The 22,643-nt window shown below is 33.1% G+C and overlaps 1 protein-coding gene across 1 annotated transcript in view; it reads right to left on the bottom strand.

Moving 5' to 3' along the window:
* Positions 1-22,643, bottom strand: part of ASCC3 (activating signal cointegrator 1 complex subunit 3) — a gene marked incomplete at both ends in the record, with an annotated part of 243,679 nt that overhangs the window by 113,906 nt on the left and 107,130 nt on the right. The window contains one exon of the mRNA XM_079532681.1: positions 14,469-14,603. Within this exon, the coding sequence (XP_079388807.1) occupies positions 14,469-14,603 (135 nt within the window). The remainder of the gene's footprint in view (positions 1-14,468; positions 14,604-22,643) is intronic.

Below are 22,643 nucleotides of genomic sequence, written 5' to 3'. Positions count from 1 at the left end.
AATACTCAGAATTAAAAACCAATCTGAAAATGAACTAACACTGAATTTCAAATAGCTTTTCACCCACTTACTACCAATACTGTTCACCTCAAATTATTCCTACTAACTTTACTCCCAGAACAGAAAAATAATTTTTAGATATTTTACATTTGCTTTCTTCCTCAATGCCACAAACCATTCAATAAAGAATTCAAATGAAATTCTAGACTATGTGTAACAAACACCAACATATTCCTGTAGTTACACAACCGTCCCCAAAAACTAAGTTCTCTTGAGAGCTAAAATTCATACATATGTAAAACCAAATTCCTTTTTTTGAAGTTAGTTTTCAAGTATTAACTAGTTCTGTGTCATGATAAAAAGTACATGAAACTTTATATTACAATATGAATTTGCATGTTGATAGCTTCTTATACAACTTGTTCACTATGCTCTAGCTATATTCTTTATATTCTTAATTAATATTTTACCTTTCTTTACAAAGGCTTATGAGAGTTGTGGGTTTTGTTGGCAACTTCCACCCATTTCCTTACTGATTTAGTATCATAAATCGCTTTTTTTTTTTTTTTTTTTTTTTTCATTTATTATTTATCTTTTCCACAAGTGCAAATCTGAAATTTAAAGAAACTGGACTATGTCAGTAAAAAGAGGTATTAATAGACTTTCAACTGAGTAAAGAATTACTTGCTTCTGCTAAAAAAAAAAAAAAAAAAAAGAAAAAGAAAAAGAAAAAGAAAAAATAATAAAAACACTCCAAAAACTTAAAAAAGCAGGAATACAATGAACTTAATTATTTTTTTTCTGCAAAAATGCAGATATATAACACGGAATTTGTGCCTCCTTATCATGTTAAACAGAACTGTGACATGTTGCTGTGCATGACTATGAGCATGACAGATGTTTAAAACTCACCTGAAATAGTTAGGTTTCTAGGATCAATACAAGTAGAAAACAATTCATAGAATCATAGAATACAATAAACACAGACTTTTAACAGGTAAATCATAATTGTAAGTGAGAGAGAGCAGAAGATTCATAATGAAGTCTTTTGCAGAGTTCACACATTATGCAAATTACGATCCTAACGCTGTGGTTGAAAATAACCTCAAGTTTCCCTCTGACTTTTCACTATGGATCAATGAATTCTTCAGACCAGTACAGTACTGTGAAAGGATAGAAGTCTCTTACAATGACTGTCTTGGATATACTCCTTAGACAAGAGATGTTAGTGATTACTTCAACAAATATGCTACCTAACCGATACAAAATCTAAGAGTGTACTTGAGAATATCTACTACAAGTGTTTCAAAATTATCTGCCCAGGCACAAGAAACCAGACATGTTTTTAATGCTGTGTGGCAGTAAAAACATTCTTCTACCATGCTCTAACTATGGAATCAAGAGTCCGGAAAACCATTTCTGAACATAAGGGACATTAAGAGAATTATAATACTGGTAAGCTCATATAATTGTTTTTAATTTATAAAACACTATGACACAGAATGACATTTTCTTACTGATTTTGGTTCCAGAAGCTTGCTGAAAATCCACCTCTGCCAAATATTGTCCTGTGTTTTCCTATGAAACACTGTTTGGTGTTGTATTAAGCTGTGTCCTTAGGGCTTACTACAAAGCCAACAGTCTCTTTCCCATTACCTTCAATAGGTTTTTCATTTGTACCCTTCAACTGCAAACCAATTAGGACTTATTTCAATTATTTAGCAATACTACAGTTTAAATGAAAACATGGCTATATGAATTTAAGGTCCTAAACTGTGTTCAGATTTCTGATTGCTGTCCTTGATAAACAAAAGCAGCAGAATACTTCAAAAAAGTGATCTCTAGAATCAAAGACTTTGCACTGGAATTCTTTGTTTTATTACAAAATGCATGCATATTAAAGCCAGAATACCCTCACAGACATAAAATGCGCAGTACTTTTCATCACTGATGCAACTGCCTTTGATTCCAGAGCTAACTGCTTTTCAAGTATTATTACAAAGAGACTAGAAAGGCTTTTGCAAAACTCTTGGTTTTCTAAATTCTAGACCCTAAGGGTTTGTCATCCACTGCTATGCTTTCAGTATTTTGTCAGCAGTTCTCAATATTTTAGAACTTCCAAATTTCCAGGCCAACTTACACAGTTAACTTTCTACACTGTTGAATTTTTTTTTCCTATGTAAATAAAGATAGGGAAGAATCTGTAGCAGACCAACTACCAAAAGCAGAGCTTGCAACCTTAAGCATAGAAACAATAATGACAGTTCTGCACATGGCAAATTCAAATTTAATCTCACAGTTCTCTTAATACCCATACATAGAGAATGAAAAATCCTTGCAGTAGTTAGTTAGCAGAAACCAACACAGCTTCACCAAAAACATTTTTAAGGTAATTATCCAAATAAATAACATCATTCAAGCTTTAATTGGACCTTATTTGGAAACAAACAAACAAACAAAAAACAACAATAAAACAAAGACAAAAACCCATAATTCAAAAGATCATTTTTATGTTTTCAAGTTTGATGTGTAACATTTATTAAGTGGAGGTCCAATTTGCCAATGAAAACTGAGCAGGAGCCAGTAAATACTGCCTAACAATCAAGATGCTGCAAACTCTTTTGGCCGCAGGAACCTAGTTGGTGTGCAGGGTAGACCATCTCTGGTCTTGCTGAACTCAGGGAATCAGCAGCTGTATATGTAACGTTTTCCCCCAAGCAACAACAATTACTTTATACAGTTACATAACATTCCAAATTATTTTTCTTATCTGTACATAATTTTATGATTACACTCATCTTTACCCACATAAACTTAATATTCTTGTTCCTAGTTTGGGGAAAAGGAGGCTGAGGGGAAACCTTATTGCTCTCTTCAAATACCTGAAAGGTGATTGCAGTGAGAGCGAGGTTGGCCTCTTCTCACTGGTGACAAGTGACAGGATGAGGGGAAACAGCCTCATACCCAAATCATACAATTTTTTAAAAAGAAAATATTAGTAAAAGAACAATTAGAAACAGCCACTGGGAAAGAGAGAACTGGACTTGATCCACTGCCTTCTCATACCAAATACTGAGAGGAGAACTAAACAAAAAAAATTAAAAAGCAATTAAGCACACCTTCAGAGATTTGTGTATTCTTTTTTTTCCAAAGATTTATTACTTTTTTTCTGTTTGTTTGTTTAAGCTAAATCATATGTAGTCTTTGGTTTTAGCATATCTTACATTTTATTTATGTTCTCAAAATTACTCTATACTGGTGGCATTAATTTCTGCAACATTCAGTTTTATCTTCTATTTGTTTTTTAATTTATCTTAACCTTCTTTGAAAGTGAATTTCAAAAGTCAAATAAGATTCAGAAGATTCCCTGCTTGTTGGAAATCACTGTGCTAGAGAAAAACATTGTATTATATAAAACAGCTGATACCACTGAATAGCAACTTCAGCACTGTAAAATATAATTTTGCCTAAATTCACCAAATTCCTCTCAAAAAACCTAATTATTTAAGAAACCTGTCTTTGCTGTTAGCAGATTGTTATACCGAAAACATGACTCACTAGTTATAAAAGATCTAAACAACAGCAACAAATGATTGAAAAGATCTTAAAAAAACATACGTATACATACTCTTACCATCTTCTTTTCAGAGATTTTTGTGAGTGTCATATGTGGGTTTGGAGGCATCCCTTTACATGCACCACGTTTGGAATTTTTGATTCATTAGCAAAAGCAGAACTAGAATTAAATTATGTCAGTGGGTGCAGAGTGACAGCAACAAGTTTTTGACAAAGCTAGAGTATAAACAAACTATATATGAATTATAATGAAAACTGGCAGATAAAAAAGGAACTGCTTTTGTAATATGGAATGAAAATACATTACAAAAAAAACTATTAGGCATATTTCACTGCTGCTGATAGAATAAAATACAACAACATTAGAAGATTTGTGAATTTCAGTGCTAAAAAGAATAAAATAGCTCAATTGGAATGGACCTACAAAGCTCATCTAGTCCAACTGCCTGACCACTTCAAAGCTGACCAAAAGTTAAAGCATATTACTGAAAGCATTATCCAAATGTCTCTTGAACACTGATAGGCATGAGGCTAATAAACTGAAGGAATAGTTAAAAAGTTCAAACTAATTTACCAAAACTGTGATATCTGAGGGTTCTGGAAAAGGAAAACAGATGAATCAATAAATATATATAGCTAAATAATGACATCAAAGCATAATAAAATTAAACAACATTTAGTAAGCATTCTTATTTTCAATATAAATGAAATTAAGAACTGCTGTGGAATTAAGTATTTTTTTTTCATCTCCTAAGAGAATATTTTTTTTCTAAATGAAAAATTGAATGAAGCATCTAAACGCATCATGGAAAAAATATATAATGTTTAATACTGTGTTCAACAGAAGGAAATCTATCAATAGGTAAGTGAACAGAAGTTTTCATGCAACAGGTGAATTTAATTAATTGCACTTATTCTTACCACCTCTTTATAGAGACATAGTGAGATGCAAACAACCACTGCATCATGAGAAACGGTCAAATAGGGTGTTAATGAACACACTTATTTTGTTATCTCAGAATGGAAACTTCAGTTTCATTAAAAGAATCATTCTGAAGGGAGCCTATTTATGTATATCTTACAGCATGAATAAATTCACAAGAATCCTCAGAGAGTAGAAATCCCATGGTCAGTTAAGACTGATATTGTGACAGAAAGATATCAAGTAATATCGGAATATTATTATGTTCACATACTGGATAAGAATCAACTTGGCAAATCCGGAAAGAAGAATGAGAGACCATAGGGTCTTTTATTTATTTTTAAATTAAAAAAAATTCATAATAAAAATTCTTGCCTAAACCAATCCTCAGGGACGGAAAGTGCAAGAAAACAGCCAAAGCAGAGTCAACCAAGGTCTTCAAGGGAGGACTAAGCAGGGAATAGGGCAGAAAAAATCTACACTGAATTCAATTTTGTCTCCTAATTTCTTCTGGTAGGGCTCTTTCCAAGTGACCAGATATTTCCAGTTTTTGAACCTGTTAAATCTCAGAGGAAAACCTAAAGTCCCAAGAGACATTATGTATTTCTCAAATATATCTGACCTTCGTTACAGAATCACCATAGAATCCTTGAATTGTTTGTGTTGGAAGAGACCCTTAAAAATCATCTAGTCCAACTCCCCCACAGTGAACACAAACATTTGCAGCTACATTAGGTTGCTCAGAGTTCTGTCCAGCCTGACCTTGAGTATCTCTAAGGACAGGGCATCCACTGCATCTCTGGGCAACCCATTCCAGTGCCTCACTACCCTAATAATAAAGAACATTTTTCTTACATCCAGTCTAAATCTCCATCTCCCCTCGTTCTATCACAAAAAAAACCCTGCTAAAGAGATTCTCCTTTCTTACAATCTTCTTCCTTTAAATATTGAAAGGCCACTATCAGGTCTGCCCGGAGCCAAATTGAATAGTGGGCTGTAGAGCTGAAGAGGAAAGAGTGTTCTCATGCTGAGAACATGAAATACGAGAACATGAAAACAATTATATAAGGAGTATTATTATTTTTCTTCTTCCCAAATAGCTTTGAAAATTTGTTTTGAAATGTTTATGTACTATTAGCATATCTATTCAATATCCATATATAATTCTTAAATCAATGATTTCAAGTTGAAATAATCTTACTCAGTGAAGTTATAAGTTAATAATTACTGTGAAAACACTCAGCAACCTTTTTCGTTTTGACCTGCATTACATGCTAAAATATCCTAGCAGCTAACTGAAGGGGACTTTCAGAGTTAAAGGATAAAAGAATATAATGTCGGTTTCTTCTTGCCAGTGCCCCCAGATGAGGTTATAACTTCAGGTAAGACAAGGAGATCACAAATTAACATGAGAGATTAAGAGTGAACAGAAAAATATAAAGAAACAGAACAGAAAAGTGAACAGAAGTGAACAGAAAAATATAATATACTCTAAAAAACTTCACTTATTTTTAAGTTACTTTTACAGCACGATGTATATTTATGCCAAAAATAGACATACACACCTACTGACTGTGCAAACTTTTACATCTGCTACTCATCACAATCAGTGACGTCAAAGCCTGACATTAAGGAACCTCTACTGGCCTAATATTATTCCCACATACCAGAATGAAAAATAAAACACAGGGTTTTTAATATGACATGTGTAACTTCAGTTTCTACATTTACAAGCACAAATAAAGAAGACACTCTGAAAATGCATTTACCTTAAAATTTCTATTGACTGAACTAAAATACTACATTACCTTGTGGGGGACTATGGCAGATTTAATTTAAGGAAAGCAGCTTAATCAGAACATAAATATGACAACAGTTTCAAATGATCTTATTAAGCGCATTTAGAATTTAATAGGAAATTTTGTCAACAATGAAAGGGGATGCTACAGGCAACACATTATCCTGCAGTTTATCAAAGCATTTCCATGGAGGATTAGTAAGAAAAAGCATTAAATCTTACACTTACAGTGATTAAATCCATTGCTGATTTTAACCTGAAAAACTCGAAAACTGCTAAAAAGTTCTATACAAAAGCATGTAACATCTTTCCCCAAACAAACACATCAGTACCTCTGACAGATGTATTCACAACCTCACAGATCATTCTAGAAAAAGATCTGCTATCTCATATTGCTTCTAGGGCTCTGTTACAAACACAGCACAGCTTCTGGAAGTAGAACAAATATTCACGAGACAGATTTCCAGCTGTAAACAGGCTAAAGTCAATCTTTGTTGCATATCAAGCTTATGATGGTTAAAATAGATATATGATCAAGCTAAGAGATTAGGGAGGGAAAAAAGTCCATTTTATCTCTCACAGGATATCTGCAGGTTTATGTGGTACCTCAGAGTCGCAGTTATCAGAGCTCGAAAGACAAGGCAACAACTCTGAAATACTTATCTGATCCAAAAATTAGACTGATTTTCAGAGAGACTAAGCATTTAAATTTGATAACAGAATTTAGTCTACACCACATATTTAATACTTTCTGATTCATAATAGAAAGTGTAGAAAATTGCAGTACATTGCATAGGAGTTTATGCATTACAGTGCATAGGAGATTTTCACAAAGTGTGGAAAACTTTTGTATTAGGAAAGAATAAAATTGATAAACTAAATGAACACTTAATAATCCTAGCGTTACATATACTCCACTGTAAATTCTTGAAAAAACCAATGCATCTGGAATGTCAAAGGTTTGTTTTCTTGCTCTAATAGACCAGTCACACATTCTACCTGAACTGAGCAGCTCTTAAACTTGATAAATAGAGGAAATATATATATATAAAAGCTTGCATGTGCTCTCAAGGCAACAGTATTTTTGCATGTTATTATTTTCCACACAAAACAAGCAAAATGACCTCAAAGATTCAATGAAAAGCTACAATTTTGTATTGGTTGTATTTGTAGGGGTAATCTGCCTTTTATACTCTCAGACACAGCCTTGCTGTAGAACTCTGAAGCTTAACAAAATAGATTAAAGACTTAATTTAGTTGACAAATAAAAAAAACCTCACAACTTCTGCATGAGAAGACTTAAATTTATCATTTGAAAGTCAAAACATGAGCCAGTGGGAATTGAAGCTGGATAAATTCCAGCTGCAGATAAGCATGAGAGAAAAAATTTAGTAATAGAAGAGCGAATTTTCCATTGCTGTAGATGCTAAACTGACTACAGATGGCTCTACAGAAAGTGCAATACAGATGCAGAGAAGGAATTTAGTGAGGTCTTATGCAAGAGTTTAGACTGGACAATCATTGGGGATGTAAAATCTAACTGTACACTCCACTAACATTGAATCATTTCATTCTAATAAAACATAAACCATGCGAATCACCTGATAATTTACTCCAAGTACTTAAAATATGTATAGATACAAAACTTGATGCCTCAAATATATCAAGAGAAGATGAAGCAACATTTCACTTGTGGTACATTTTCTTTGGTAAAGACCATGTGTATAGGAAGTAACTTACAGTCTGCTAAACAGATTGATTAACATCAATCCTGATTACCATCCAATCACTGTAACTATGTGATTTTTTGGCTATGGTGATTCTTTAGTACCTGAGCCAGTTATCTGCAGTCCTCCTATCTGCTGATAAAAGAAATTCTGAATCTTAACGTTTGCACAATATTGGTTTTACAGAACAGCAATATAGCAGTTTTAAAGAACAAAGATCCTTTTTATCGGATAATTCATATCTACTTAGAATGCCAAATACAGAAAAAGGCACTTAATTTTGAGCTAGTTTCATAAAAAAATACAAATTAATGTTTAAAACTGATGAAAAAATATATTTTGGAACACAATAACACAAGAAATTAGCATGAAGTGTGTATGTTCTGTTTAAAAAGGAAGAAAGGAACCCTCTTTGAAAGTCAAGAAAGAATATTTTCTTCATGTAGCATTTTTCATTGAATATATAAGATTTCAATTTAGATAACAAATTTCTTACAAATATACAAGTAGGAATGCATCTATGCTAACACTTGAAAACAGAAGTGTCTCTCTGAAGGACAAAATACACAGGCTGCTCTGAATGTAATGCCTCTTAGTTATTTCCATGGGAAATGCAACCTACACAAAGAGCACAACAACACTATTTGATAGAGAAGATTCGCAGCAACAAAACACTGTTCTGCAATATTTTTCACCACTAATAGCTATGCATTCACATCAACAATGAACAAGAGCCCGAATGCTGTGCTTGTAAAAATCCATGCCAGTGGAGGTGACACACTGTTGCTGTCACCCACCACCTCACTGTGCTCATTTCCACAGCTTGGTCTCCATGAATGCTCAGGAAGAGTTGATGAATGTCAGTGGGTGCAATTTTTCTGCATGGAGGAATTCACATCTTTGCTTCCTATGCACTTCCACATCAGATGCTATTCTGTTAGACTGTCCTGCTGATGCCATCTGTCACATGGCAACAAAATGTAATGGAATATTAGTGGGAAGGTCCAGCCTCTACTGTCACACAACCAACATCTGCCTCTGATGTGGGACAACATAACAAAACAGGTGGTAATACTTTCAGAGCAACCCTTGTATATTAACACTGAGGACACTGCCCCATACAACAGTATTACTCCATAGAACAAAGGAATAGCAAGTAGTTAGCTGCAGATTGTCTTGATAATTCAACATAACTAAAACAATTTTTTTAATTATTTTTTTTGGAGTAAATAATGAAAAATACACCACTTTAAGAGAGGTTTGCCTGCTTTCTTTCATTCAAAGCGAACTTTTTTTGAACTACTATAAAATTATAGAATTAATTATGCTCTGGATTCAGTTGAGACTTTCTATTCAAAACCAAATGCAAAGGTAAGAATATACTTTTACTGTAAACTGGACTCTTCAAACCTAAATGTCCAACTAAATCCTACTTAATTTAAACTTCTATAGGTCAGTATTCATCAAAAGAGTACGACTGCACTATAGAGAACACATTTTTTTTCAACCTGTCAATTGTCAGGACCACACACATTTTTTCTCTGACTTTCAACAGGACTGAATAAAATACACTATGAATGAAATATGAAGAGCTTCATTTCATTCTTGGAGAGATAATCAGCAAACATTTTCCAAAAGTAAAAAATATAGTAATTTTAAAACAAATAGAGAACTTCAGTATATGTCTGACATTTAATAAAGCTGAATTTATTTGAATATTGATACTCATTTATTTTCATAGTTTCTTTAACGGCTTATCAAATATTAGATACGTTATTAATAAAACAAAAACAAAATGAGGATTTGCTCTGAAATAATTAAATGTCAAACAAATGATTACACATCAAATATTTGATGAATGTTCTCTAAAAATTCATTTCTAATAATTTAAAAACACCTGACTAATTAAGAAGACTAGTAGAACTGTTTTCGTATTTTAAAGGCCTGAAAAGCACACAATACTCTTAACTGTTCTATTTTTTCTGCACCTGCTGTAAGTTCAAGTAGCCTTCAATCACACTTGTTGTATCTAAACTACACAACGTAGGATTTGGCCATTATTCTTGTATGTCTTATTCTGCATTTAGTACACTTCTTCACTGACTACAGTAATCACTGTATATAGAATACAAAATAAGGATTTTATTACATTATCTAGATTATTCTCTGCCACACACTGCAAAATTTCATGTCAAATGAAACAGCAAGATTGAATGGCTTTCAGTCTGATAATTGGGATGCCACTAAACATCACCTTATACAAGATAGCTCTTATCAGAAAAACATGATACTGTCATCATGAAGCCTAAATTAATCTCTGCATCAGACACCTATGATATAATACATTTAGACTTCTGCCAGAAATTTCATTTATATGGCACAGCACTATGAATTTAGTACTGTATAAAATGAATGTCATGTACTAAGGAGATTAAAATTAGACAATGATGATCAAACAAATTAATTGCATCTATAAATTTCAATTTGATGAACGCCTAATGATTTTATTCAGAGATCTAATGTGACTCATGGATATTTCATATTTGTATTGGTCATCAAAAGTTTACAATACGATCATGTTGATTAAAGGCACTACTTGGAAATCAGAAGCACTCTGAAGCAATCGTAAATTCTTACAAGGACAGGTCAGTTACAGAGCTATTTGGTTCACTTACAGTTTGAGCTTTTGAGCTTTAAGATATCTTGCAACAAAAAAATCTATATTATGTTTTGAGAATGGATTTCAAAAAGAACCCTGAAAAGCTCTTACAAGCCACGTATTTATAATTCTAATCCTTAGTTTACTGAATGAGATGGATTTAGCTTATTGTATTATGTATAAGAACAGCTGTGCCAGGTCAGACCAAAAGTCTGCGTAGCGCAGTAGTCTCTCCCAGTAGCAGCCAACAGCAGATGTCTAAGGAAGAGCATGCATCAATGGTCTTTCTAGTAAAATCTCCTGGACACCAGAAATTTGCCATTAAGAGATCTATTGTGTAGCTTGGCCTATTCCTAACAGCATTTTGTTATTATTTAAATGAATAAGAACTTTTACAGTGAAAAATCTGAAACCACAATGACAACTAGCATAAGATTCTAGATTTAGAGTAGTAGGTAGATCAATTCAGAGATAAAAAATAACATAAGATTATATGCACATTAGAAATAGTTGCTGCAGCTCAAACACAAAGTCAGGCCTTGCTCAGTTCTGCATGTCATGTGATAAACATAGAATTTTGGAACCATCTAAGTTGGAAAACATCTTCAAGATCACCAAATCCAACCAGTAAGCTGAATTATTGAGCCACATCCCTATACTATGTACCTTTAGTGCTATGTCCACACATTTCTAAAATACCTCCAGGGAGTGGGATTGTACCATTTTCCTGGGCAACACAGTTCTATGCTTGACCATTCTCCTTAGTGAAGAAATTCTTTCTCATGTTCTCTCTGAACCTCACCTGATGCAACTTGAGACTATTTCCTCAGGTCATATCACCTGTCTTATGACAAACAAAACCAACGCTCTCCTTGCTGCAGCAGCCAAATAGTTAGTCATCCCTGTATATAAAAACTATGAATCCATAATTTTTGGGTACATTATAGTATGTGAGATGCTACTGCAATCATGCAGAAAGTTGTGAAAAGAATTAAAGGATCTGATGAAATATGAAATAATTCATTTGCTTTTAATGATGAAAGCCATTTTGCTTTATACCCCAAATTAGAATGCTTCCATGAATATCTTTTGAAGTAAACTCAGCTTTTCTACAATCTTTTGCACAGATCAACATTTCTAACTACACTCATTATTAAAGAACTTCAAATTTGATTTAGAACTGATGCTTGGATTCACAACAAAAGAGTGTATAAGTGATTTTGGAATCACTCTAGGAAGACAGAATACTGACAAATTTACTGTCTTGGTTTACTCAGTTTCCCTTAGATTTCTGTGTGATGGATAAATACTCCCAGAAAAAAAGTTATTTCAGAAATGCAGCCAACCAGCCTACAAAGCGCTTTTATCTATCAGTCTTAATTTATACTATAAAAGCTACCTTAATTCATTGTCCAGGCACAGGCAGCAAAAATTTGTATTCAAAACAGACTTAGATCTTAACTTTTCCCTGTGATGTTCCTCTGATTCCTAGCAACACAAGAACATGTTTTATAATTGATTTAATGCCAGGATGAAAAGAGTGTGAACAACAGGAGTACTTTTCACTAAAATACACACTGTGTTGGACAAAATATGTCAGCCACTCTGGAAGTACCGTGTCACATTTATTTCTATGGAAAATGCAACCTACACAAAGAGCACAACAACACTATTTGATAGAGAAGATTCGCAGCAACAAAACACTGTTCTGCAATATTTTTCACCACTAATAGCTATGCATTCACATCAACAATGAACAAGAGCCCGAATGCTGTGCTTGTAAAAATCCATGCCAGTGGAGGTGACACACTGTTGCTGTCACCCACCACCTCACTGTGCTCATTTCCACAGCTTGGTCTCCATGAATGCTCAGGAAGAGTTGATGAATGTCAGTGGGTGCAATTTTTCTGCATGGAGGAATTCACATCTTTGCTTCCTATGCACTTCCACATCAGATGCTATTCTGTTAGACTGTCCTGCTGATGCCATCTGTCACATGGCAACAAAATGTAATGGAATATTAGTGGGAAGGTCCAGCCTCTACTGTCACACAACCAACATCTGCCTGTGATGTTGTGGGACAACATAACAAAACAGGAGGCATTACTTTCAGAGCAGCCCTCGAACTTGATGACAGAAACTCACATAGGATGCACCACTGAAATCAGAGCATCATTTTTCCTAACTTCATGAGTAGTAATTTTGAGTGCCTAAACAAATACTGGTATTTTCAATTACTGAATTCATAATTTATCCTTTTTCCTTTTTTAGCATTGAAAATATAATATTATTTTTATAAGCCAGGAGTTTCAGATTTTGTTCTAAAAAGTCTAATGAAAAGAGATTCAACATTAATTTTCAGTGTTACAGTAGAAATACCAGATTTTCAGCTTCAGTTTTGATTGTATTTTTAAAATGCAGCAGTTACTAGCAGCCACTAGAAAAAGAGGAAAATTTTAAAATCCTATTGATGAAAGATAAGGACAACATTATTTAGTACATTTCTATAAAAATTTATTACTGTTATTAGAAGTATCTTGAAAAAGAACAGAATCATCATGATTTTTAAAAATCTCTAATTTATAATTTTCTCTACATCACAGAAATTTGAATTTACTAACTGTAATTTCTCTGCTCCATTAAAATTAATAGATCTGAGTGAATATCTCCCCCATTCTCTTCAGAGCTATAAAATAAGGTAATGTATATTACATCTCAAATAGATGAAGATTCTAACTCCCCTCCTCCCCATCTATCCAATTCCTAATTCAGAGATGCCAAAAGTATTTAAAATTTTATCACCATATTTACCACGAGAGAAGGTATCTTATGTATAGATTAAGCTTTATATAATGAAAAGGTATTTCTTTTATGTTTAGTTAATTAGTTGGGAGAGAGGAAAAACATTACCCTTCAGGGAATATTAACAAGACACTGATCATTACCTCAAATAACATATCCCCAAATGCAAAAGGCATATATAACAAAAAATTAAGAATTGTTTTGGAAACCTTTTCTCAGCAGAAATACAGGCATATTGCTTGAGTAGATGAAAAGAAATTTTTGGAAATGAAGTTACTACATTAGAAAAAAAATTGAAAGGTCACATACACAATTTGTGAAAAAATGTGTAAAAATATACAGTTTCAAATTTCTCATACAGAACAAGATTAAGGGGGCTAATCCTCTGTGAGTCAAATGCCTTTCCCACTTTCCACTCATAGAACAATTACTTTTTGATTGCCCATCACTAGATGATGTATGAGAAAGTCAGATAGTTTTGGAAAGGTAACAAATTTACTGATGAAGTCAGGTTAATACTTTAGGACAGTTTTCTGTCACAAAGAGTGAAGAGTAGCAAATGTTTATGGAAAGAGTGCAAAATGAAGGAGATGCATACTCTCCCAAGACAGTAAAAATCAGTGGCTTAGGGACTTCCTGAGTTGGAGACTGCATAAAGATTACTGTGATCCATGAGCACAAAAATCATTCTCCTCTAGTTTTCCCAATTCTTTCTGATAAAAAGCCTCCCTCCTCAATATACATTGGACTTGAGAAATCAAACAATGCCTGTGAAATTACAGCCAACTATAAGTAACAGTATTGGTTTATCTGCATTCATCTTTGGCATTATTCTTTACTTTCCACATCTATTCAATTCAGAAATTACACTGCTCCTTCCTGAGCAAAACATGTTTTCTAAGAAGCTCATAGACACATCTACTGGATGGCATCACAAAAGCAAAATTAGGATTGCAAAAATTACCACATAAACGATTCACTTACCTGTTTTTCAGCTTGTCCATAAGCTGATCCTTGAGATGACAAGAAGTGACAAATATGGCCATTGTTTTTTGCTTTTTCTCGAAGAGCCATAGCAGTTCTGACTGTGGCATTTCTAGCATGAACAAACACCATTACCTTAAGAGAGAAAGAAGTAGAGCTGATGAGAAATGACTGAAATCTGAAATAATCAAAAGACCTTAATAATAAAATATTCTCTACTGTAAGAACAAATTAAGTGGGTAAATTGCATGGCATAATGATGAAAAAGAATGTAGCTTTAGAGAAATTAAAGGATGATCCTCTCTGTATTACATGTAATGTTTTTCAAGAGCTTCTGAAAAGGTTCTCATTTCTAATTCGTTAGTCTTTAAAAGATAGGTAACAATCACTGGAAATAGTTCTTTTTCAAATAGTGAAGAGAGTGCCATTGAGGAAAAACAAAAGCGCTATTTGACACATTCTAAATGATCTGGAAAGCAAATACAGAAGTGATAAATTATTTAATGGTATGATTTGACTACGCAAGACAGTTGAAACAAAAACTGACTGTAAAGAGTCTTTGGGGGATATTATAGTCCCAAAACGCTTGACGATCAAAGAGAAGATAAAGTAAGAACAAATGCAAAACATGCATGCACATACACATTTGAAATTTGTTGGGTGTAAACCCCATACCATCACGCATAAAGATACCTTAAAGACACCTATGTTTCTCTGAAAATATCAACTAAGGATTGAGCAAAAAGATAATAAAATGGTAAAAATTGATAGAAGGAGAATTATCAATAAAATAGAAAGCATCTTTGAATTGATTTGAAGTCCTGTCTACAGTAGATTTTGAATGCATCATTCACACAACCTCATAGTCACTTATTATTTTTACCACCACATAAGGTGGTTACAATGAAATGTTAATAACTATCTCTTTAGAAATGTATCTATTTCTAGATAGATACTATCTCTTTAGAAATGTATCCGAACCAGTTTAAACTGCTATAAATTAAGATTCACTGCAAGACATATTTAAGATGAACAATGATTCTAATGGGGAGAAAGATTTCTTCTACAGGAAACCAGGGATCATTCATTCAGTCAAGCACAGACAAGATATGATTCAACAAACTGTCATTTATACATACAGTGGAATTAATGCTTATTTAATTAATAGGAACGGACAGAAAATTCATTAAGCTTGAACAGGATCCATTAAGGTAAGAGAATATGGAATAAATCATAGGAAGAAAGAGTGAGTTATTTCAAACCCAGTAGTAGACTTCAAAAGGAAAACTGGCTGTAAGACCAACGTGTACTTTCCTAGAAGTATGTGTGTCTGCATAATGCCTGAATTCCTGCCAGCTACCATGAAGAATCAACAAAAAGATATAAGTGACTGGTTTAGCCAAAGTGAATGAAGACTGCTTCTTCTTCTACTTGTTCAATTATGCCTTATTGGAATGTAATTTTTTTGTGCTAGTCAGTGATGGAGAATATCTATCACTAGTGATTAAATGTCAGTTAATTACAGTGCAAATAACAGCTTGGAATATCTGATAGCTACACACTGCTGGGAAAGGTAAGCTATAGAAAACACTCAATATCTTCCCCCTGAGAGTTTCGTGTTGCTTGCTGTTTGCATAAATTGACAACACATACTTGGTCAGACAGCTCTTTGGTTTGATCTCATATGACAATTTTTGTGTTCTTAAAACTCCCACTTGGAAAAGTTTGAATGACTGGCTAATAAGTAAGCTGAATCAGTGTAAGCATATAACTACAGATCTATTTTAAGTCAGTTTCAGTTGCATTTTATGACAGGTATGTCAAATTCCAGACAGCCCTGTGCTTTTAATTTGGTTCTTTTGGCAGCAACATCCTTGCATCAACCTGTGGCATGTTACTGGAATATTTTTAAATAAAACATTACTAATGAATGAGTTAGCTATATTTAAGGGCATAATTAAACAAGTTATTACTTCTGTTCTGAATTTAGACATTTATAATTTAATTAGAGACATAGAATTTGTGTATTTTATATCAAAGTGTACAAAGTAGCTGTAAATTTATAGAAACCATAAATTTATCATTAAAAATAATCAAAATGAAAACAGGTAACAACACAAGAAGGAGAAAGAAGAAAAAAAATGCTGTATGTCTATCTGATACCTGGAAGAATTACATGTGACTTGCTTTAGCTTATTTGATACATTTTTCCATGATCATTTCTGTAACATTGTGATTTCTTTAATTATTAGCTTTTATCTGAGTAAAAATATTCTCAGATACATGTCATGGTAAGCATAACCATTTTGTTTAAATTAAAATACTTGTTAGCAAAATCTTTTTAAAATTTCTTCAAAAAGAAGCTACAGCATAACAGAGCATATGCGTATCTTCACATTTTTATCAATTATTTAAGGATTGTCTATTTATCCTTTTGAAAATTATTTTTATAGAAAGCCTAAAAAATAAAAGTAAATTCCTTTCATTAGAAGGTCCATCAAGCCATCTTCAATGAATTCTCACTTCATAACTTTTAATTTTAAATCCAGTTGATTTTATACTTTACTAACTTGTTTCTTTTAAAGATGAAGACACACTAAGATTTGATTCTTTGTTTAAGATATTAAACATTCATCTTCTGAAAACAGGTAATTTCTGAAAGTAAAGAAAATGAGTAAATACAGTATTGGATATTAAATAGGAATGGCCTTTTTATCCAGGCTTATGAATTAGGAGGTACAGCAATATTTGACACACTGACTTCTTAAAAACAAAACAAAAAAACCCCACACAACCAACAAGAGATATATGTAACAAGAGGTTTTAAGATTCAACCACAAAATAGGTTTGTCAATTGGTTTTACAGTGTATTTTAAAATTTTAGATTTTATTTTATTTCAGTCTTGCATTAATTTTGAATAGCTTAAATATAAAATGTAAAATTTGAGAATGGTGTTTATATAACACTAATATTGATAAACATCTTATTTGTCCTCCGGACCTTTCTAGAATCCATAATCAAAGATCAAATTAAGTGTGGTGTGACTAAATTTTTGAGGCTTGTGGATCTTCTCTTCCTAGAACAAGGCTCAAAGAAAAGCTGCAAAGAGGAGTGCTTTTAAAGTTGGAAAGGAACTAATAAAGCCAATCAAAAATAACAAGCAGATCTGCACACTCTTGTACTTATATCCAACAAACTTCTTAATTAACCAGGCTACAATTTTTTAGGAACTGTTTAAACAAGACACAGAGAAATACCGGGACATTCAAACTAAACAAATTACAGTATAGAAAGCATTGTAGGTGTAACACTTGAGTTGGTAGAACTATTTCTAGAAAAAAAAAAAAACGAAAAGGCACTACTGACAAATGAGATGTGGTAAAACTATGTCACCACAGTAACACAAAGTAGAGAACAGAATGCTAGCCCCAGGAAAGATGAGAGCAGAAAATAGGCCCTTCACTGAAGAATCTTCGCAATTATGTAAATAAGCAGTAACTGCAATAATTGAACAAAGCCCATTCTTGGAATTCTAAAAGCAAAGAAAATTTCTCTTAGTTCTAATCATAATCAGGCAGAACCTTTATTAACTGTCACTATCATGTGGTCCTGCTTAGCCCATAACAAACAAAAGCAAAAAGATAAGGAGTTACTATTCCAAAGGCTTAGAATTTTTACTTTTATTTTACTTTTCAGGCTTCTTCCCTGCCCTTAACTCTTTCTCACCTTCATATCAGATATAATCCAGTTCTTTTCTCAGGATGAAAACCTGCTAACAGTACACTTGGTGGATGAAGCAGTAACATTCATGTCTAATTTTAACTCAGAAAAATAAGAAAGTCGAGTTGATCTAAATTTCTGTATGAAGGTAAAATTTAATAGGTGATACTTCACTATAGAGTATTATGCAAACTAATAAATCTAAATACATTTGTGTATTTAAATCTTGGCTACTGAACATTTCTAAAATTATTGCATAGCACCACTCCAGTAAGACCTTTCAGTTAACACACTTCAAAGTATATCATTCAGATAATAATCAGTTTGTCCCAGAAGAATCTGAATCATTTTTCAGTGTTTGGTGCCTTGACTTCCTTTGAAATGTTAGAAGATTAATTTAAAAAGCAATAACAACAAAGTATTGCTGTGAAAGATACATCAATATAGAATTTAAACAGCATTTGGCGAGTGTAGTTGTTTTAGTTGTAGCTTCTGCCTACATGAATCTGAAATTAAATGGGACTTTCCCTCCAAGTGCTATTCCATGCTGTGATTTCCACAATAACTGGAAAACAAGCAGCATGTTTCTCTAATAGAGGACTGGAAGATGTTTCAAGTGCATGAATAGGAATAATAATAGGCAGAATTAACACAGGAAAATAACCCTGCAATTATTAAGCCTGACCTGAATGAGTTGGCTCAGCTACAATTCAGGCTCTACAATGCATCTATACTGTAGAAAACAAAAATATACACAGTAGGATAGCGCTAAGTTGGGAAGCCAGACTTAAATCAATAAAATGTGCAGTTAAAATCCCTTATGTTTAAGCATTATCTGCCACATTGTGTATGTGAAGCAGACAATGCTCAATTCATCTTGTATTCACCTTGTGCTATCAAGCACACTGATCAAAACCCCATCCCAAAGACAAAATGAACAATTCCATAACAGCATTTGCTTTAAGAATAATCAATACAAGAAAGCAGGATTATGGAAATCAAGAAAAATGCACATGGCATTGTTTCCTCATATGCACATTTTGCAAGTGAAACTACGGTTAACTGCATTCCCTGACTGACGTTGATACTGAAGATGTGAGATCATACAGCTTACTGTATATGACTTGATAAACTCAAAGCAGAGCTTCTATTAACTCTGTAGAAACTAAGAGCACTATCATCAGACCAATGATTCCTATGTTCTAGTTCCCAAAATTTAGAAGCTCTGATAATATGCATTTCTGAAAACATTTATTTCAGAAACTTCTGCTTGTGTAACACCACATACACTATTAAGGTCAGAGAGAATCTAAATTTTCGTTGTCCTACATAACAGACCATTTCTTTTTTATATATTATTTTTATAGTATCCATTACACTATTTTGATCCTCTGTAATGAAGATGTCATCATACATAACTATTTCCTTAGCTTGCTAAATATCTTACACTACATGAAGAACTACAAGAAACCTCATGCATAAAAGCCTTCAGAATATTCAGTAGCCACAGAGCATATTTGGTATTCCATCTTCTACATGGCTTTACACAGAATCATTGTGTGACAACATCTAACACGACAGCAATCATTCACTCAAGGAACACATAAGAACTTGCCATGCATCAAGCAGTAACTACAAAGCAAATGCTGATATAACTGTTCTGTACTCAGAGACTTTCTGCAGCTCTTACAGAAGGATATCTAATTCTCAGATGTGCAGCATATGCTTTCTTTTTAAAAAAAAAAAGGAAGGTGAATTTCATAAACTAACTATGTGCAGTGGAATTAACTGACTTTTATATATGTTACAATCATATATCAACACCTGCCAAAATTTTTAATTTAATATTATTGCACAACTTGCCAAAATAAAAATTAATTATCAATGAGAGGTAGACAGCCAGTCTGATTAAAAGGTCTGCTTTATTAGCTGACTAGAGGTGCACAATCTTATGGATAATGTTTACTTATAATATCAGTAACATCACCAAATTTTTACAAAGAACAAGCCTTAGCTACATATGAGACCTTGCTGCATGTTCTTCTTAAAAAAAAAGAAAAAAAAGAAAAAGAAAAATTGTTGTGAAACAGCAACATAAGACTTTAACAGGTTAATTTAGCCTGTCCTAAGTGTGTCAGAGAATATTCTATTTCCATGGAAAATCTCTCTGCATTAAATTATGCAAATAAGTTAGGAAAAGTAATTTAGAATAGAGAGAAGCATTTCCACAGCTACAAGCTGTGTAATTAGATCTGTAGTTTGCAGTTCAAAGCTAGCTCTGGTGTGTATAGCTCCAGTGCTAAAAGCATTTGCTGCTGCTCTCCGAAAACCAAAGCTTTTAAATGACAAAAACATAAAAGAAAGGAAATCTGGAGACAAATGTCTCCAGCCAGGTTACCTCCGCAGAATTTTCTTCAAGCATTGAACAAATCAACCATTCTCACCAAAGACTTCATTTAATATTCACCACAGTAAGCACTTGCATTCCCCTAGTGCTGCATGTTCTAAGCTGTAATTCCCCCTGAAACATGTTTGTGAGTTACTGTAGCACTGAAAAGTATGTTAGTCTGAACACCAATGAGGACTAATATGTCTCTGTTATCAGGAACACATAACTAGACACTACCAGAACTTGCCACATATTCTCTTAGACGAGAAATAAAAAACGCACCACATGTATGCATAACAAAAGTGTCTAAAAGCTATTAAGAAATTTATAATCAGATACCTGAAATTCAGAAACCCTTTCTTCTGCCTTGGACAGTAACGATAATTTTTCCTACAGAGAAATGTCACTTTCATAATAGCATTCCCTACAGCAGCTCCTAAATGGTGCATTCACCTTTTAGGAGAAGCACACTGACTCTTTGAGGCACTTTACTGCCTTGCAATTAGAGCGCTGGTCATACTAATGCAATTATAGGAATATACACTTTATTTTAGCTTCAAGACATTATTTTGTTTTCCCCAGCTATGTCCTTAAAAAACGTTCTTTTATTTGAATCCAATTCTTGACTACTACTTCCACTGAAAATGAACACCTAGGGACACTGATCGACAGATCAATTTATCCATCCATTTTTTTCCCTGAATAACAGAATGAAATTTCCCCCAAGCTTCTGCAAAACTCAATTCCTAATGAAGTTTCTTCACTTCTCCCCAGGGAGTGCTGACTACCTTGATCTAGGTTAAAATGACATCCTTAGCACTTCACTAAATAGAACCGTCACCTGGAAAACTAAATATAATTCGCTAATGCTTACCCTAATTCTAAGAAATAACAAAACAGTTTACCACTTGTGTTGTGACTTCCCCTCAACTGCCAAGACACAGTTCAAGATTTTAGTTCTTAACAGCTACAGAATGGAAAGTACACTTTAAGCAAAATATTAATGAGAACCACACACATGGCTTACTAGCAGTTCTTGATCAAAAGCATTCACCACAAAACCTGAATAGCTTGATTACCTAAATGAAGTTCTAAATGTTCTAAATGGAGTTCTAAATGAAGGCACAACTGTTTATATGTATTATTTCCCCTTCCCCTTGGTGACACAACAATAGTTCATGAGGATCACTATTCAGAATTAGTAACTTAATGGAATAAAGTATATGAAATAGAAATTTTTAATAAGGTAATCCATACTGAAGTTTAAAAAGTTTAACACACAAATCTTGTATTTTAGTAGATTTTTATATTTTTCAAAGTGAAAAGTTTTTTCAAGTATTGAAAAACAACAAAGCTGAACAAGCTATGTCACTTACCAAAGCAACAGAAACTGAATTAAGTTCATTTTATCACATCTTGGATTTAAGAGAAATACTGATTTAACCTTTATGAGAATTAAGATCTTTTACAATACAGAAAATGGAAGGGCTATTAAACTGCTTAAAAACTGGTTGTAAATGAGACATTCTGTACAATTTCCTTTCATATAGAAAATAATTCTTGACAATTTGAAAGCAGACTACATTTACTCATCACGGCAAAGTAAATCATAGACATAGGAATTTCATTCCCACTCTAGGCTTCAGAAACACTCAAAAAGTTCAGCAGGAGCACTACTAAAAAAATCCTGTACATTCAAAAATAAGCCAGCAAATTCTGTTAAGGAACAAAAACACATCATAATATACAGTAATGGAAAAGAATAATTCACAACAATAATAAATCAAATGTCTCATCAACTAATCAATACTGTGTTGTGATATAATCTACTCTGAACTCTTGATAGATTATCAGTGATTGCTGTCTCTGTTAAGTTTTAATTGTCACTCAAACTACCACTGATCAGCTCTGCTTAAAACAACAACTAGGATTTCTGACATAATCTCAATGGAACCTAATAATATAATTAGATAAGTAGCAATGTAAAGTATTTAGATATATCAGCATTTAAGAGTATTAAAACGCACTCAGTTTACACAGATTTTTTACTATCATAATGCAGAAC

This window comes from Tetrao urogallus (assembly GCF_951394365.1).
Source record: "Tetrao urogallus genome assembly, chromosome: 2".
NCBI classification, from domain to species: domain Eukaryota; kingdom Metazoa; phylum Chordata; class Aves; order Galliformes; family Phasianidae; genus Tetrao; species Tetrao urogallus.
Note: the sequence above shows the minus strand (reverse complement) of the source record. Positions and strands in the feature narration are given on the sequence as shown.